This window comes from Podarcis liolepis, assembly GCF_965112155.1.
Source record: "Podarcis liolepis genome assembly, chromosome: 4".
In the NCBI taxonomy this organism is placed as follows: Eukaryota; Metazoa; Chordata; class Lepidosauria; order Squamata; family Lacertidae; genus Podarcis; species Podarcis liolepis.
This window is the reverse complement of record NC_139558.1, coordinates 32,997,447-33,017,497: the sequence shown is the minus strand read 5'-3', so window position 1 is coordinate 33,017,497 and position 20,051 is coordinate 32,997,447. Positions and strand designations below refer to the sequence as shown.

Genomic DNA, 20,051 nt, shown 5'->3' with positions numbered 1-20,051 from the left:
TTTTCCTCGTCTCCAGGGAAAAAACACACCTCTCACTACTTTGCACTCTCCCCTCCAGCTCTCATGTGCCTTGATGTCTCTGGCTCTTCCTCAGCTCAGTGAGTAAATGGAACTCTTCAAGGGACTGCTAAAATGCTCTTCAATCTGCTGCCTATGTGTGTTGCTGATTGAAGGGCACCTATCAACTCCTACTCAAAAATCGCAGGTTTGTGGGAGGGAACATTGGCTCCAATTATCCCTGCTCATGTTGGGCTGGATGAGGGACTGATGAAAATTCAAGTCTCCCAGGCACAAAAACCAACAGTCATAATCAGCAATGGATCAGTTTGGATCAGTAGTGGCACCCACCCTGTGGAACACCCTCCCTTCAGATGTGAAGGAAATAAGTAGCTATCCTATCTTTAAAAGACATCTGAAGGCAGCCCTCTTCAGGGAAGTTTTTAATATTTAACGCTGTATTGTTTTTAATACTTGATTGGGAGCCGCCCAGAGTGGCTGGGGAGACTCAGCCAGATGGGCGGGGTATAAATAATATATTATTATTATTATTATTATTATTATTATTATTATTATTATTATTATTATTATCCCTAACTAGGGTTACAACCACACCATACATTTAGAACACATGGCTTTTCCCAAAGAATTATAGGAACTGTAGTTCACCCCTCACAGAACTACCATTCCCAGCACCCTTGACAAAGTACAGTTCCCAGGATTATTTGGGGGAAGAAGCCATGTGTTTAGTTGTGTGTTAAATGTGCTTGAAATGCGTGGATGTGATCTAAGAACAGCACCTGAACAGTTAAGAAAGGAATAAGGGGACTCTTGTTCTGCACAACCAAACACATGACCTTGTGCACGCTGCTTAACTGCTGTTTAGATCTGTTCAAATGTAAAATTTGAAGACAAGTCAGCAGGAGGGTGTCTGAGAGCCTAAGACTCCCCTGCATTGACTTGCTTTTGTACCGAAAAGTAGTATCTGATCAACTTCCTGCCCAATTCCATCTCTTCCTGGAGGCTGAATTCAATGGTGCTTGAAAACCAAAAGCATGAAAATCAATGAAACGTAAATTAACTTTCCAGTATCTATAATGCAGTTGCTGAAACTGCTATGCATAAGGTAAATGAATATCCTTCATTAATACCTTTTAGAGAAGAATGATTCAACCCCCTACTTCATGTGCCTGCCGGTATTTTCAATGGCACCCACAAAAGGTATCTAAAGAATCCACAATGTGTGACTGAACACAACTCCTTAAACATGCTCTCATTTCACCAGATGCCAGGATTTGACAACCACCCTCCTTTCCATTCTGAACTGAGGAGACAAGCAAATAACTTTTAACAGTGAGTGAGTCCAGAAGTGGCTGGTATATGTACATTTTCCACTCACTGATGGGGGAGTATGTTCACATCATTCTGCAGAATCTCCTGTTTTTCTGTTCGTATAGGTGTGGTAGCCATTTTGTATTATGCCACACCACCAAGGCAGCCATTTTGTGGCAGGCGCCCTGGGCACTTTCTGAACATTTCAGTGTGCCCATTAGCCCTTAAAGGATAGCAACCTTGCTACAGAGATTCAGGGACCCAACAGTTGCTTTGGATACACAAAAACACACATGCACAATTAAACGCCAATCATTATTGTTACCTGTTCTTCTTCTTCACTGCCTGTTCCAGCTAAACTCAAAGAGCTAAGATGCTTGTGCGAGTCAGAGAACTGTGGGGTGGAATGAGGAAAAGATTCAGTGACAGATGACAAAAGGAGATGAGACACTGAGACACACACACAGGTTACATGCTTTACAAACCACAAAACGGACTAGAGAAAATATAAGTTGCAAGAAGAGAATCTATGCTAAGAATTAGTAGGAATCCTGAAAAATATAAAGATGGTGGGAGGTGTTTTGTGTTTTCATTTTTAGGGAAAGGTGATGGCATTAGTATGTTTCTACGAGGGTGGGGAAGAGACAAAGGCTGAGATCAGTCAAAATCTTTCTTTCTTGATAATTTTTGCAATTCCTCTGCCACTGTTGCAGTAAAAAAAAAAAGAAGACCAAAACGTTTCTAGAAGAATATGTTGCAATAAATAAAGATATCCCCAAAATACTCATTATGTTATTTAAACCTTTTGGTCCTTCCATTCAAGTCTACGCATGCACTTTCCCCCCCTCTTCAAAATAACTTGCCCTTGACAATACCAGGTGCTGTGTAAGGTTTCCAAACATTTGGTTATCTATCTTTGTTATCTTGGTTATCTATCTTTGTTACAAATGCTTCTTCTATCAGGATGATGGCAGTGTGCAGGTTATTGCAAGGTAATTTCAACCAGAAAGGCAAAATGAAACAAATAACCGCATTCAAAATAATATTCTGAAAATGGCATGCTTGACTTATCCTACCTTTGCTGTACTGGAATTTAACATTTCCTGTAGTAAAGACGTTTCTGGTGGACTTCTAGGTAATCCATCATCTTCTGAACTCATCCCAGTATCATCCACTCTTTTTGAAGACGTTCCAAATGGCGACGAGGCCCTTAATTTCCAATTCTGTTGGAGTTTCAACTACAAGGACAAATTTCAAGCATGTTTCAATGTATTTTCTCCATTATTGAATGGCTGGAACATGCAATACTTATTTTTGTCCACATGAACAGGCATCTGCTTGCATGGAAGAAATGAGCCCGCCAGAAATTCTCATAATCACAGCGCCCTTCTTTCCCCTAGACATAGCAAATCACTAACATAGGAGGATTTTTTATTTTTTTTAAAAGAGCAAAAGGTCATAAACTCTTGTGACTGTTTTTTTATTATTACTTTTAGCTTGATGTTTTATTTTGTTTGTTTGAATAAAAAGCAAGAAGCAGCAAAAGGTAGTTGTGAATAAGAAATATTCAAAAATCTACAGTAGGGAAATACCTTTACTAAGTCAACCAAATAATTAGGTTTGTCTGATAATGGTATTACAGTAATGCAGATTTTTGAATGTAGGTTAAGTTGTTCTACTCCCATTTTATGATGTGAACTCTGTGCAGGATATTATTACGGGGAAATATGGGGCAGGGGAGAGAGAAAAGAGGATGCCCCCAACCACTCCCAAAGGAATGTTGTCCTTGAGGGGGAAAAGGTTTCCCATCCTTGATTTATATTGAGAATATTTAATTTAAATGTACAGTATGTTACTATCATATGGAAGCAAATCCAGAGTTACAGTTACAACTAATGGTGGGAGGCGGGGGGGGGAGGGAGAGAGAGAGAAAGAGAAGAGAGTCAACATTATTGTATACATTTCACATTACCTGCAAAGCCCTAATCCGATCGGAAACATTTTCCTGAGAAAATACTCGGATTGGTCTAGTTGGTTCTTGTGCAGTCTCAGGAATGAAAATGCTCTCATGCGACAAGGCTCTGCTTCCCATAATACCTTCGTGCATCCTAGGAGAATACAGAACACAAACGAAAAATGCATGTGTGTCAATGTTTGGCCTTCATAAAACAGCTTTTAAAAAAATGAAGCATATTCCATATGTTAAATTGAGTAGCAGTGTTAACAAACAGCCTAAGAGGAGCAGCCAAAGAAAAACTGCCCAGCTGCAAGTATATCCCACAATCATATAGGGACAGCCAATTCCTTTTGAAAACCAGCTGGAAAGGGATGCAAATGCAGTGGGACAAACCCAAGAGGTGTGACCTAGGACCTTGAGGAGCAAAAGTACTGGAGAATAACTCTGCATTCATTCACTGCGAATGCCTGTAAAACAACAGGAGAACCCAGACTTGAAATCCAGTCTATCTTGCAGCACTGAAAGGGATTCTGGGTGCAAATCTCCAATTATGGCTTGCAGCTGTTTCAGAAAGCAATGTCCCTACTAGAGTTCATTGTATAGGTACCATATTGTCAAGCCTTCTTGTGCTTGAGACACAAGACACACATTGCCATCCTTCCTTAGTAGTTAGGTACACAGGAAACCACCTTATACCAAGTCAGGCCATTGGTCCATCTAGTTCAGTATAGTCAACACTGACCGGCAGCAGCTCTCTATAGCATTCCAGGAAGATGTCTCTCCCAGCACCACCTGGGACCTTTTGCACTCAAAGCAGGTGCTCTCTAGCAATGAGCTATGGCCCTTCTCCACCATCACTTCCTTCCTACAGCCAAGCCCATTCAGAAGTTTTGTAGCATCTGAGATTATGCTGCTGATTTTCATTCCTCATAGCCTCTGCTTTGCAAGTGATCATTTTTTACATGACATAAATGTCTTCCCACTTAGCAATCACTTCTGTTGCAGGGAAATTGGGGGTGGGATTTAGCTAATGACTCCTATCTGTGGAAGCCCTACACAAGGACTTCCACTTGTACATTGAGGTTTCCCCCCTCCCCCCGCATGTTCCTGGAATAGGTTTGTGGGGGTTAGGAGAACAGCATGTCAGGGGAGGAGAGTGAGGATCAGTCCCTCCAGCAAGCTGAAATGCTTGTACGGATGGAACAATCAGAAAAGCATAGCACAAATGTAACTTTCCTTAGAAGTCTTATGCAAGGACACTTAGAACACCAGAAGCAAGGTCTTGCTCTTTAATAAGTATGTATTTTCCAATCAGAAAATACATACTTGCCGATCAGAAGGTCGGTGGTTCGAATCCCCGCAACGGAGTGAGCTCCCGTTGCTCAGTCCCTGTTCCTGCCAACCTAGCAGTTCGAAAGCACATCAAAGTGTAAGTAGATAAATAGGTACCGCTCCAGCGGGAAGGTAAACGGCATTTCCGTGCACTGCTCTGGTTCGCCAGAAGCGGCTTAGTCATGCTGACCACATGACCCAGAAGCTGTACGCCGGCTCCCTCGGCCAAGAAAGCGAGATGAGTGCCACAACCCCAGAGTCGGCCACGACTGGACCTAATGGTCAGGGGTCCCTTTACCTTTTTTATGTTCCACACAGGTAGAAGATAAAAGAACTGGGCAGCAATTTGGCTATGCAATGCTGCCCAGGATAACGCCCAAGACAACTAAGCACTTATCTCTATGCTTTTGCTGAGGACATAAACTAGTTTGTGTTAAGGTTCCTCAAAATTAAGAACTAGATTAAATGCTCCTACATTAAATGAAGATGCTATTGAAATGGATGGACACAAAATATAAATGGGCATGGGAACAGTCACTTTTCTCTCAATGATGGCTAAAAATATGTTCAGTGAAACAATAGGTAGGAAAGGAAGATCTGCTATATAAGGAAGAAAAAAAATCCTGTGCAAGTTCAGTGTATTTGAGATCATTGGAGAGCAGCTTAATCAAAAAAAGAATGCCTTCTCCGAAATGCAAAGAATTTGCACAGAAAATTCTCCAGGACATGCAGAACCACCCTGGAATGTTTTTCTTGGCTTGGCAAAACTCCTTTGGCCTCACCTGAGATGAAACTTCCACGCTGGCTTTGAATTTCACTTTTCACAAAATGCAGCAATGTCCTAGGAATGATGGGGCTCTCTAAGACGTTTTGCTAGTCTCAGCTTCCCTGAAAATTCCTCTACCCAAGGGCAGAACTTCAAATTAACTTTAATAACTCTAAGTACAGCTTCTTTGTAGTGCTCGGAGGTTTTAAAAACTGGAGATGCAGTACTGATTTTTGTGAATGATTACAATTATGGCCTTTTCTATACATTTAACAAGAAAGCATTTTCAATGCTGCTGCTTTGGGATATCACAGGTTTCCTACAAGCCAACAGTAAACAAAGCCATTCATTCAGAGTACCAAGGGCTTTTTGAGGTTGTGGTTTGGCAACCCCTAGTGGGAGACTTGTGTAACGCAATCTTCACTAGCACCGGAAAGCACTGCAGGTATTTATTCACAGTGCACAATTCCTAAACAGCAGTGCTAGGGGCTCAACATGCATGGGAATCATACCCTCCAACCTTAATACTATGATATACTATGATAATACTTTCATATGCAAGTGCTCTGGCAGCTCAGTGGAGCAGGCAAAAGATTCCGCTCATCTGCACTCCTGTTCTCTTTATTATTATTAGGTCATATGATTTGGGCCTTCGATCTTACTTGAAAACAGACATTTCTGTAGCCCTCCCATAGGCAAATAAGGAAAGCCCTGCTGGATCAAGACCAATACCTATCTAGCCCGGCCTTCTGTTCCCAAACTGCCCAACCAGACGCCTATAGGGAACTCACAAGCAGCATACAGTCATTAAAAGCACTCTTCCTGTTCATAATTCCCCAGCAACTAGTATTTGGAGGCATTCAACCTTTGATGCAAACATAATTCAATCATCGTGACTAGAAGCCAACAATAATCAATTCCTCTTTTAAAACCACCCAGGTTGGTGGCCATTGCTACATCATGTGGAAGTTCAGCTATGGCCAGCGCATAGCAGCGCATAGCATCCCCAGTATTCTCAAAGGAAGTATGCAACAAAGGGTCTCTTACAGGGGTTAATCTATGAAATGCTACCTGGGTTTTCTAAAAGGAAATTCGTTGTTTTGTGAACAAGCTAAAGATAAGTTTATAGAGACTTACTCAAGCTCATCTTCAGAATCGTAATCTATATGCATAGACTGTGAAGCTGTGACGTCACTTGCAGACTGGCATTGTTTCAGACTACCACTTCCTGTAGGTGATAACGTCTTTTTGTCTGTCCTGAATCTGTCACCTGAACCTACGTCCCAACCTCCTAGTATTATTATTAAAGAGGTTATCCCTACGCACTTTCTCCAAATAATGCATAATCTTACATACCTCATATCACGTCCCCAACTTTAGCCCACCCTTTTCTAAGCTAAGCCCTGCCCTCAGACACTATAACCTTTTCTCATAGGATAGACGCTCTAGCCGCTTCAATCTTTTGGTCACCACTTTCTGCAACTTTCCCAGCTTCACAATATCCTTTTTAAGATGCAGTGACCAGAATTGTACACGGTATTCTGGGTGCAACCACATTACAGCTATATATCAGGGAATTATGATAATAACAAGATCCCCAACAAGAAATTTGACTTTTTTTTCATAGCTGCCAAATACTGAGTCACTCTCTTCACTGAAATTTTATCAATTTATTTGACTGATTTTCAATCCTGCCCTTCCTATCAAAGCAGCCCAGGGCACCAAACACCAAAGTGGTAACGCAATACAATAGTTAAAAATAATGTTTTCAATATGTTTTAAGAACCATTAAACACATTTTAAGACTGCTAGATAGCACAGTCCCAAGATTCCTTTCCTGGTTAGTCAGAGAGTAGTTTATAACCTTCTCCTGATAGCTCCCTCTTCCTTCCTCTTGTACACTGGAACTCTGAGGTTTAGATCTTACAGAGGAGATAAAACCTGTGTCTGGGTGGCTCTACTTGGCATCTCACATAGAGGACCATGTGACTGAATGCATAATAAAAACTCCTTTCACAGAGCAATCTAAATGCCAAGGAGAAAAGTTCCAGCCTAACATTTTTACAGGTAGAAAACGAAAGCTTTCTTTGGCGGGGGGGGGGGGAGAGACTTATTTAAATAATATAGCTATTCGTAAAGATTTTCATACAATCTCTAAGTAATGGCATCAAAAATATACATCACTTTTTCTTTCCAATGGCACCATAAGATATGTTAGACAGAGATATAGTAATTTGTCCATAGCCATTAAGAGAGCTCTCCAGTTCAGCTATGTCACTGTGACACTCTTATTTTACATAAAAAAATTCCTTCCAGTAGCACCTTAAAGACCAACTAAGTTAGTTCTTGGTATGAGCTTTCGTGTGCATGCACACTTCTTCAGATACACCTTATTTTACAGTAAGCCATAAATCATCAAGTATGAGCCAATTATACCCACTTCGCTCTCCCCTACTCACCTGGAAGATGGGGTTAGAAATAAAATATTATTCATAAGCCAAAAGCAAACATTGGCTTAGCATCCTGGTTTACCTGAAGCAGGGAGGAGCTAAGCATGCAATAAGCAGAAAATACTTCCTGTGACATGCAATTACAGCCTTCCCCCCCTTCTGAAATTTATTTGCAGCATCCCCAGTATTCTCAAAGGAAGTATGCAACAAAGGGTCTCTTGCAGGGGTTAATCTATGAAATGTTACCTGGGTTTTCTAAAAGGAAATTCGTTGTTTTGTGAACAAGCTAAAGATAAGTTTATAGAGACTTACTCAAGCTCATCTTCAGAATCGTAATCTATATGCATAGACTGTGAAGCTGTGACGTCACTTGCAGACTGGTATTGTTTCAGACTACCACTTCCTGTAGGTGATAACGTCTCTTTCCGTTTTCTTTTCCCGAAGAACTTTTTGATAGATTTAAACTTAGACTTCTTCTTTCCTGGGAGGGAATAAATATTAAGGGAGTCGTAATTATTTTTAGGCAGTGCTGTTATTATTTATTCATCCACACATGTCATCAAGAAGGCAATCTCCTCCCGCCCCCCCCACCACCTCAGCTTCAGTTGTCTTTTTCCGCCAATTGAATGTACAGATATTTGTATCCACACTGATCCCAACGTAATACTATTACTGTACTGGTGTAAACGAATTGTGAGGATATAAGGTAGATTAAAGGGGGGGAAGACTTGCAAGAAAGACTACTCTCTAGTCGCTGCCAATATTCTATTAACATTTAATGTAATAAGACTGTGAAGTATAAACTCAGTGTTAAATGGTAGATGCAGGGAACAGAATTAAATTACAGTCCGGAAACTCAATGTCTCTCTTCACTAATCACTGAAGAGCAGGGCGGCCTTGTTACCAAATGACGTGAGTAATTTAAAAACACAGAAATAGCTTGCTGAGGTGGAAAACCCGCATGCTGATATTCTGAATGGTAATTATGTTACCAAGTGGCACTTTCCATGTTAAAACAAGCATCAAGCAATAATACTGAAGTGTAATGCTAAGCTAAATGCCGCAGAAAGGAAGCTTAATCAAGAAAATGTTTTCAGGCCATCCACCTTCGGATACAAATGGGTCTTTCACCATATGAAGCAAATTCTAAAAGCTTTTGCAGGAGCTCCCAAAGAGGGCTATTTTACTATTTCCATTTTGGATCCCTGCCAGACCTAATTTCACATGCAGGCCAGAGGTTCCTCACTGCTGATTTAAAATATTTGTTTTATTTGACCAATAAATTGATTTGACCAATGAATTGATTAATCATACAAACTTTCAACAAATATTCGCTGATTAAACTAGATGACAGCTCTAGAGAACAAAAGCCAAAGAGAAAAACTTAATTTTTTTCTGTAATAAAAAAGGTTCTCTCAAACGTAACATGAAAATAGGCCTTTTACCTGAACCTTCCTCGCCAGATCCTTCAGCCTCTGGGAATTTGATATCCATGACCCTTGTGGAACTGGTAAAGCAGTCACTAAATGAAAAAGGGAAATATATATATTATCATCAGAATATTATCTAGACTTGTTTGATATTGGATCTAAGGTGGGGTGCGAAAGTTTTGGTCCTCCAGTTGTTGTTGAGTTGAAGATTCCATCATTCCTATCCTGACGGTCAGGGAAACAATTACAAACGATCATACTGTGAAGATGATAGTTAGTTTGGGTGGCACTGACAGCGTCACACCTTGAAGATTTTAACCTAGAAGATAGACCCACATAGGCAGCTTCACCTGATTGATGCAAGGCCCTTTTCAAGATTTAATTATTAATCCTTTGATATTGTTGACCATGAAATCAATGGTGATTGAGCACAAGATCTTGTAGTAGTTTGCAGAACCATGCTTGAATGGTTCTGCTTGTCCCTGACAAGCAGACCACACTGGGTAATGTCGGACATCTGTTTGTGCCATGCCTAGCTCTAACCAGGTGTCAGATGCTGAGTCCTTGGTGTATGAACCAGATGCTCTGTTGATCAATGACCTTGAGGACTAAGCAGGTTCTCATGGAACCAAGGCTTAGGATCACCTTGGTGGGAGCCCTCCTGAAGACCCCTTCAAGCCATCAGATGATGTAGTGCAGCCACCCTTCAGTCCTTGAGAACATAGGTGTCAAAAGGCGTGGGTCCAGGCTGAAGAACAATAACATAGCATGCATCTACATTTTGCAGCTTGTGAGTAAGGTGTCCACTCATGAGTAAGCACTCCCTGGAATTCCTCTGCTACCTGCAGGTGGAATTTGGGTGTTGTCTAGGAGGCTCCACTTGAGCCAGCCTTTCAGTTGCCAGGGGCAACACAGGTCTCTGCTCCTCCTCCTTGCTGTGTTGTACTTTGCCTGTGCTACTGAATTTGGACCATCACCTGACTTAACCTCTGGGTCATGTTTTGGACAGAGACAGATTCCATGTGTTTGACCTTGGCTTGTTGAGACTATACAGCATCTTAAACCCTGTTCTCTTGGGTAAATGTTTTGCCAGAATGCTTTTTATCTTCTAGGACTGAGACCCTGGTCCCTGAGGACACCACCTGGAGCATGACAGCTCATCACCTTCCTGGGACCTTCAAGTTGGCTTCACCTCACAGTCCATCCTGTTTGCCTTCCTACCCAACAGGATTTTAGAACAAACAAGGTCTTGCAATCCCTGTGTATATTTGATGGTAAAATGTTAGAAGCAAGCAAGCAAGCGGAGATGAACTTTAACAAGATTAAAATAAACGCCTTCCAAGACTACAACTTTAATCAGAAACAGGGTTCAGCTTCCTGCTGCTCTACAAGTAAGCAGTATCACTTTTGAAAGCTCCTTTCAGACCATGAGCTCATCTAATTCAGTATTTTCCACTCCAACTCACAGTGGCTCTTCAGAATTTTAGACAGGGTACATTCCCAGCCTTACCTGGATGTGTCTATTTCAGGTAAGGGGTTAAATCTGGGACCTTCTGCCTGCAGATAACTCTACTGCTGTTTCTATGGTTTCTTCTCCTTGATTGCGAGTCTGCAGCGATGTTCATGCAACCTAATAATGCAAACTGGTGTAGAAGCAGGAAGCTGAGATGCAATGGTCAGTGACACTTTCCATGAGCTCCACCTGGTGAAAAGGCTTCCTCTCTTTACATATGAGATGACGGTATTTTCTATATTTCTTCACCATGAGGTTAAACTACTGCAATTTGCCCCACTTAAGTCACCCTGAAACACTGCAAGACCTGCTCATTTAGGGTAACTTTTAGGAAGCATGAGGTTCTCATACTATTCCCCCTTCAAGTTTTAATGGATTATGTATTTGATAATCTTAAAAGGGTATGTTTAAAACAAGACTTTGGAAGAATACTTATTTTGGTTCTGCTTGAACCCATTTTAAAAAAAGTACATTTCATATTTAGCTTTCTGATTCAGCAAATGGTCAATATGTTCCCCAGGCTAGAGCACAAACAGGCTTGATATAAATAAATACAGTGAAAGGTCAGCACTTGCTAAGTTATGAAAACAAATTAGATCCTATGCATTTAGGTATGTCCACCCCTCCTTGATGAGTAAAGATCACAAACAGAATACTCCCTTCTGTATTACTTCTGCAGAAATGAATTGTTTGCTTAGATTTATTCTCTGTTATAAAAGACTCAAGGTGAGTAACAGCAATTGTGCAATTGACCTGGCTTTCAAGGCCTGCAACAAAGAACAGTGCAGAGTTAATACTAACTCCTCATTCTCTTAACCAGGGTTAAGTTTATCAAGAGTGGGCTCTGGATCTTCAAGTTCACCTTCCCCCAGCCCCTTCCCCCTTGTGCATTAATTGCCACTCCTCCCTTCATCCATAGCCCTAAATTCCAATGAAGGTTTACATCTCTATCACTATTAACCAAGGCAATTGGTAGTTAGGTTTCCTCATAGCCTTGGTTTGCAAACCCAGTTCAAATTCTTATTTGAAAGATGGGTTAAGATGGAAACCCTAGTTAGCATTAACCATTGGGTTGGTCCTCAAAATTAATTCTTACAAATGCTCAAGAAGATGCGCATTACCATATCAGAAGTATCTCCTAAACATATCTGGAAAGATCCCACCAACTTAGAAAAGTTTTCTGAGGGTCAAGGGGAGAGCACCAATTAGTCTTCCACCTTTGTTTCTGTTTCCATAGTCAAAAAAGGCTCCCAGAGCAGCTTACGAAGTTGGTTTTTTTTAAACAGTCCCTGCCCACAGGCTTACAATCTATGGGTGTGTACACACTGCATGATCATGTGCATTCAAGTGCGGGATGCAGGCACATTTTCGGGTTGCTGTGCACACAATGCCACTCCCATCGCTATCACACGCTATTTGTCAGTCGAAAGGGCATTCTGCTGGAACGGTTCTAATCTGTTGTATGCCAAGAATGTGCTTCTCAAGCACATGTGTACACAGATAACAACACACTGTCAGGTCACTGCCACCTATTGGGGCAGACCAACTCATGTTGTAGGTGTGTTCCACTCCCCCTAACCAGGCTTAACTTGCCTATGAATGAAATAGGCAAAAGAGGAAGCGGTGCGGTAACTTAGCTGCTTCTGTATACCGAAATATAGGTCCTCTGTTTACAGTATGTCGACATACAAGTTTACAACCACACTCTTTTGAAAGACTGTGGAAACACCAATTGAGGGGAGGCGAATAAAGAGCACAGCTGCGTACTAGTTCGAAAGCATGCTCACCTGTGTGTGCAGACTGTGGGATGTATAATCACTGAAGCAGTCAAATACAACATTTCCTGTTGCCTAGAGTGGACACACAGGGGAATGTTGCTCCAGACAGGGGGGACTTCCTATCGTATCTGCTCTGGAGCCTCCTCCCCATGTGTGAGCAGGTAGATGGGTGTGACCCTAGCAGACCCTATAAAAGGGCTAGCTATGCAGCCATCTTCCTCTTTGGTCCTCTTTTGCCATCTCCCATTCTTCTGGCTCAACATTCCCACACAGACAACACAGATAGCAGCTGCTGCTTTAGATGATGTCATTGCGTGAAGGTGTGTACAGCTGCTATTGGATATATACAGAAGTGCACTGTGAAGAAACGAGCCCTGTGCATTTCAAAGGCTACATGTGCACATCTTAAGTCAGTCTGGCTCTGCAAGAGAGCTTTGCTTCCTAGAGGGGCACAGTCAAGCCTGACTCAGCAGTTCCTGCATATCAGAAATCTATGTCTGTCTTACTAGCAGCTCCACAGGGGCTTATAAAGGACACTGTTATAAATAACGGAAACAAAGGAGAACCAAAGATACAGAATGGATGTCTTATGATTTGGTAAACATCTCTTAGAACGAATAATTGCAATGAGAGTCAGAAAAATGTTCCACCTAGCTCAACATCTTGACAGTGACTAAATTGATTTAATTTACACAGGCAGGGCAGGTTTTACTAAGGAGCAGGGGAGGAATAGAGGTAAGATCCAACCAGGACCTTCTCAGCTCACTTACCCAAGTTGTTCTTTAAAGCTCAGATTGCTGACAAATTCCATCCCGTTTGGCCGCAACAATGCTATGGTATCTGGTTTCCTCCAACCATCTCTTGGTCCCCTCTACCCCACACTTTCATAATGCAACCCTACACAATGTTTACTCTAAAATAAGTCCCCTACCTTCTACAAAACCTCCCCTCGGTAGGGATTTCCCACAAAGAATGGGTTGGACACAGAGTTGCGTGTAGCAGAACACCACAAACTGGACACTTGTGTTTTCACCTATTCTTCCCTTGCAGACCTTAGAAATTGACTCCAGAGATAGCAAAGAACTCTGGAAAACTGCAGGAGGTGGCAACGGAGGCTGTCATAGATGCCATCTCATGCCAATGATTGTGGGTGCCTACAATGTAAGGACCAGGAGGAGGAGGAAGAGGAGGAGCCGGCAGAGGTAGATATGGCGGCTCCTCCTCCCTCACATGAAGAAATGGGGACAGTGGGGAATAGATTCCCTTTTGTCCATTGACTTGGGGCAGTGGCCCCCCACAAATATATTATTGTGGGAGCCGAAGCAACCACAGCCCCCCGGAATTGGCACCAGTGAAGGCTGTAGAAGGAAGGGAAAATCAGTGTAAATTATCCTCCCCACCGCCTACTGCCAATTGCAGGAGTCTTCACTACATCCAAATTGCTTCCGAGAAAGGAACGAACCTTTCTGTTTGCATAACAGCTGGTCTGGATCTAAGTCATTGTATTTAGAGAGCACTTACGTCAATATTTCAAATTATTTTCTTTTCCCATGTTTCCGTACACTACAAAGTTACAGGCTTGGGATAACTCTACACCAGAAGGCACTGAAGTCTCCCTTGCATGGCAAGGTAGGTATTACATATCATGACCTTGAACATTTTTTCATTTTTAAAGAGATTTTAAAGGTTAGGTTAATTAGATCTTAAAATAAGAAAATCAAGGAAGAAAGAGCAGAGAATACACTATTACTCTGAGATTTCTGCCTCACAAACACCGAACAACTACTTCCACAATTTTACAGGAAAAGTAGCAAATTACTATGTTCTACTTGCAGGGTATTTGGGGCTTGGTGTAAAGACATGCGTTAGCGTAGCATGGAATATCAGAATATCTGAAGCGTTGCAGTTCATCAATATTCTGCCATGAATCCATTTTTCACCTCACCTCAGCATCTTGATTGCCACAACTTTGCTTGCCCCCTCTGCAGAAAGTTTGACCCCACAGTCACATGGAATGCTCTGGCAGAAGGAAGAAATGTATGCAGCTCTAGTACTGAACCTCCTCCTTAGTCATTCCTAGGTTGCAACATGAAAGGAGTAAGAAATCAAGTGTGCAACAGCACAGAGCAACAGTCTGAAATGGAACTTAGAGAGAGAGCACACTGTCCCCAGCGTGTGTGGGTTTTCCCCTAAAGCCTAACAAGCGTCTGTGCCCCAATACTATAGACACACAGACACTCACGATCTAGGAAGTGGAAACACAGGTAGTAAGATCCGAGCCCACTGAAATCTCCCCAGGCAGCACAGTCCACTAACTTTAACAATAACCACTATGTGGTAAACACATTCCCTCATCTCACCAACTCCCCGAGGATCTAATGCAAAGCAGAACAACCCAGAGCTTATTAACCTGTAACTCTCTGCGAAAAGATGCATCAAACGTTTTTGTGTTGCATCACTTCTTCCACCTGCTTCATTCCCTCTCAGAAACAACTCTTGACTGCTTTAGCCCCTGAATACAGCTTGTGGACCATATTCTAGGACACACACACACAAAAACCCTAAACCTTTCCCCATCCTTCAACAGAAACCAAAACCACTTATATTCAAGGTAAACAAGTGATAGCAAGTTTGAAAATTAAACTAGCCTTGTGGCACCTTAAAGACCAACAAATTTATTTCTGCATATGCCTCTACAGACTAGAGTCCACTTCATCAGATGCATGAAGTGTTATGAAATAAGGCCAGAGAAAAATGAAATGCAGAAAGTACAGAGAAGGTGATAATAACATTATCAGTGACTGTTTTAAACTAACATATTCACTCTAATTCAGTCTATACAGTACCGTATTTTTTGCCCTATAGGACGCACTTTTTCCCCTCCAAAAATGAAGGGGAAATCTGGGTGCGTCCTATGGGGCAAATGCAGGCTTTTGCTGAAGCTTGGAAAGTGAGAGGGGTCAGTGCGCACCGACCCCTCTCGCTCTCCAGGCTTCAGGAAGACATCCGCAGCCTAGGCAGCCCTGCGGGAGGTCCCGCAGGGATGTCTAGGCTGCGGATAGCAGCCTGCCGCCCAGTGCGAGGGGCGCCCTGAAGCAGAGCGCCCCCCCCGCGCCAGGCAGACATCTGCAGCGTGTTGGAGCCCTGCAGGAGTTCCCCGCAGGGCTCCCCACGCTGCGGATAGCAGCCTCCCGCCCAGCACAAGGGGCGCCCTGAAGCAGAGCGCCCCTTGCGCCGGGCAGACATCCGCAGCATGGGGAGCCTTGCAGGAGTTCCCCGCAGGGCTCCCCACGCTGTGGATAGCAGCCTGCTTCCCGGTGGGCCGGCGCCCTGATGCAGAGCGCCCCTCGCGCCAGGCAGACATTGGCCAGCCCCACAAGCTCGGGGGACAGCAGGGAGGCGCAGTGCCGCCATCCCGCTGTTCCTCGACCTGGTTCTGTTTCCCCGACCTGCTTTTTTTGGGGGGGGGGGGGGAAACCAGGTGCGTCCTATGGGACGGAGCGTCCTATGGGATGAAAAATACAGTAAGTCTGCAACTTATGCACATTTAACTTGTGTACATTCAAATGTATGTGCTTGGCAAAATAATTGAAAACAAAAAAGGGGGGGCAGAAAGAGGATGGGCATCCAGGAAAAAAGATTTTGGCAATCCCACCCACCACTGAACCCAATGTATTTTGACTATATGTGACTTTGGCTTTAGGCACAATCCCTGGAATGTAACCCCCATGTAAGTTGCAGGCTTACTGTATACATATTTTTTAAACTCAGGAATTGAACATGAAAAAAGAATGTATTTTAGAGACAAAAAGCTCTCTGATATTTTTAAATCTAACTCAATTATTGTTGGTATAAATATTTCAGTTTAGAAGGAGTTCTATGTAATTATCCTAAAAACTAACAGGTGTACCTTTTATGAACGCTTTTTAAAAGGGCACCATACCCCATTTTTCGTGGAAGTGCAGTATTTCCTTCATTGCACCTGTATATTATGTTTGAAGCCATTTCCTTTCCCTATTCACCCTATATTTAAAGAGAACAAAGAGTGGTGCAATTCATAGAAAACTTAAGACACACCTGAGTCCCATTGAAACCACCGGGACTTAAACACATATGGATATAAATGGGATTTAGGCATACCTCGTAAGATTTACAGGACTACACCCAATAGCATTTTCTCATATTCATGAAAGTTAGCTAACCATAAGTGTAGGAAAACAAGCAGCAAGGGGGAAAATAAACAATCCAACAGTGAAATTCTAAATATACAGGCAGCCGAAGGAGAGATCAGCAGGTAGCAGAATGGCAGGTAACAACAAAGGATGCATTTTAAAGTTCAGTCCTCTTGTGAAAAGAGTTAGGTGCGTTTATGGTGCTCTTTGTAACAAACCTTTTTTTATTTCCAAGAGTACAGGTTGTACCATTGTGAGACAGGTGTGCTGAGTGGAAAAACTGCTGTTGCTATTCATGCAAGATCAGTCTAGAATCACAGTTATCCTCCTATAAGCAAAATGGGGGCAGCCAGAAAGTCTCAACAACCTTTTCCAGCAAGTTCAAAGGCTCCTTTCTCCTCTTCCGAAATTCAAAACTACCAGGGTTTTTTTTTCTTTCTCTTGACACACAAGATGCTCTCAATCTCTCAGATAGAATACAGGTCTCAGCCTCCACCCTGGCAGGTAGGTGTGACCTGAATTCTGAACTGGTCTTCCCTGCCGATGAATTAGCATCAGTCGTTAGCAGTCAAGCCAAATCTAAAGGCAGTTTAAAAAATGGCAGTACTGCATGGTCCTACACAGTATTTTTTAAAACTCTTTTTTGTTATTGGCATGCATTACTACCCACTTTTAACTTCTTCGATGGTCCATCATTATGCGTTTTTAAACTTCTTTGAACATTATGTCGCCATTTCCACTTCTGAAGAATATACACATATATAGCCAGGGGTGTTTTTTTCAGCAGGAGCTCAGTTCTGACATCTCTCAGGTGGACACCATTGCCGTTAAAAGAGAACAAGGGAGGTGTTTATGGTGAGCATATATCACTGGATATAGCAGGAGTTGACACAATAGTCATCTTATGTGTGTAGCAGACTGCCAGAGGCATAAGCAGAGCATCAGACCTAAAACGGATCACATTGCCAGAGACTCTCACACACTATTTAAACACAATGTTCCCTGTTTTACTGAAGTACTGTACAAATGTTTGACAGCATATATGATTTTTTCCCGAATTAAAAATTGGAAGTATGCTTCATTCTTACACAGCTGGGTAATTTCAGAGGGTGTAGAAGTCAGAATTACCCACCTTGAGTGAAACCAATCTGCAGTTTCCAGATGAGTCACTGATCAGGGGGTACATGCTGATTCGTGGGAGAAAGCTGTAAAGCTCAGTGATGGGATGCCTGCTTGCATACAGAAGGTTCCAGGTACCTCCAAGATAGGGCTGAGAAAGAAACCAATCTGAAACCCTAGAGACTTACTGCCTGTCAATGCAAATAAACTGAGCTAGATCAACCAATGGTATAATACAGCTTCTTAGATTCTTGGAAAGCAGCAAACCCACAACAGTGGCTCATGCAGAAACCCTGGACGTGGTCTCCGCTGAACAGAGGCTATCCTGCTGCATCTCTCCTCAAAGTGATTGATCAAACCAGTGGCACTTGACATAGAGGCCGATTGGAATGATGCAGTGCCAGATCTGAAGATCATACAGAGATGCAACACAATTTCATCCTGTGGCGGTAATTTGGAATCACAGGAGCCTTTGACGTAACAGGATAACGTTAACAGCACACTTGGGGAAGTCCACAACAAACAATAATAAATGGGGGGGGGGGGAATCTAAATCCTGAGATTGCACAGAAGACAGGGTGCATAGCTATATAATGGTCTTAAGCTAGTTGACCAGTCATTCCTTCTCCTCAACATACCTGAGCAAAAGTTTCTGAACATAAAATAACAACTCTGAGAAAGTTGTTTCTCAGTGTATCTGAAGAAGTGTGCATGCACACGAAAGCTCATACCAAGAACTAACTTAGTTGGTCTTTAAGGTGCTACTGGAAGGAATTTTTTTATTTTAACTCTGAGAAAGAACATTATGGCAAGGGAGAGAGCAACCTGGCCCATCTATCAGCCAAAGGAGGAGAAGCTGCAGGGAGCTTGCTTTGCCACTCCCTTCTAAAAAGAACACTTATAAGAACGGTTTAATTAAGAAGAAATCCCTGAGTTTGCTTTTTCTTTCTTTCATCCTCCCTCCTAATCCTTTTTTCCTTTTGTGCCATTTCTGTTACGCTGTAACCCTGATGGCAAAAATGCTAATCTTGACGACAGGGACTACCTCACTGATTGCTGTAAATCAGGGGTGGGAACAGGATCTGCTTACCAGGGTGGCTTTTGCAATTCCCCAGTCCCTGTGCACCACTTCAACAAGCGGGCAGGGCCACCCCACCTGCCCTCTTTCCAGAACCCCCAATGGCACCAGGTTGTGGGTGTTTTCCACAGGGTGTATCTAGGTGCAAAAGGTTAGGTCACAATCCACAGCCAAGGTTCAAAGCAGAAAGTGATACTCCGGGTCCAAGGTCAGGACCCAGAGCAGTAAGAGGTAAGTCAGGTCAAGACACAATTCAGGGTCAGGGAAATTCAGTATGAAGATCAAGGTGGGTGCCAAAGCTGATGAATAGGTATTGATCCAGCAACTCTTCAGCAGAGACTGGTAACTTTTATACAAGATCTTCTGAGCCCCACCATCTGCACAGCTGCCAGTCATCTGGGCTAACAAGGCACAGGTCTACTCATGAAAAGCAGCCCGCCTCACAAGCTACTGAGGAGAGCCTGGCTCTCAGACAGGCATTGTGGTATTTAAAGGTAAAACGGTAAAGGACCCCTGGATGGTTAAGTCCAGTCAAAGGCGACTATGGGATTGTGGCACTCATCTCGCTTTCAGGCTGAGGGAGCTGGCGTTTGTCTACAGACAGCTTTCTGGGTCATGTGGCCAGCATAACTAAACCGCTGCTGGAGCAATGGGACACCATGACGGAAGCCAGAGCACACAGAAACGCCATTTACCTTCCTGCCACAGCAGTATCTATTTATATACTCACACTGATATGCTTTCGAACTGCTAGGTTGGCAGGAGCTGGGACAAAGCAACGGGAGCTCACCCCGTCATGCAGATTCGAACTGCTGACCTTGTGATTGGCAAGCCCAAGAGGCTCAGTGGTTTAGACCAGTGTTTCCCAACCGGTGTTCCGCGGCACACTACTGTGCCGTGAGACATCGGCTGGTGTGCCGTGGGAGGGAGGCGGGCGAGAGGCGGCGGCGGCGAGGATCCGGCGGGGGTGGGGGGAGCAGGGGCCGTCGCGCGCAACCGAACTCACTTGGCGCGCTGCCGGCTTGTCCTCCTTCAACCCGGGTCGGGCCAGGCCTGCTCACGTCCCCGGATCCCCTAGCAGCAGCCGCACGCTCTCCAAAAGCGCAACGCTGCGCGCAACCGCTCGG

The 20,051-nt window shown here is 43.2% G+C and overlaps 1 protein-coding gene across 6 annotated transcripts in view; it reads right to left on the bottom strand.

Annotated features, from left to right (window-relative positions):
* The window catches only part of CRACDL (CRACD like), a 60,888-nt gene that overhangs the window by 25,503 nt on the left and 15,334 nt on the right, over nucleotides 1–20,051 (bottom strand). For 5 of the 6 annotated variants that reach the window (XR_014525772.1, XM_083501685.1, XM_083501684.1 and 2 more), the window contains exons 2-6: nucleotides 9,280–9,356; nucleotides 8,147–8,315; nucleotides 3,302–3,437; nucleotides 2,406–2,567; nucleotides 1,655–1,723 (exon numbers count right to left, since the gene is read on the bottom strand). Coding sequence is in view for 5 of the 6 variants with exons in the window: in XM_083501685.1 (XP_083357811.1) it covers nucleotides 1,655–1,723; nucleotides 2,406–2,567; nucleotides 3,302–3,437; nucleotides 8,147–8,315; nucleotides 9,280–9,328 (585 nt within the window). In the remaining variant the exon portion in view is untranslated. Of the gene's footprint in view, nucleotides 1–1,654; nucleotides 1,724–2,405; nucleotides 2,568–3,301; nucleotides 3,438–6,521; nucleotides 6,629–8,146; nucleotides 8,316–9,279; nucleotides 9,357–20,051 lie in introns of those variants that run through there. The other variant, XM_083501686.1, reaches the window with a different exon arrangement.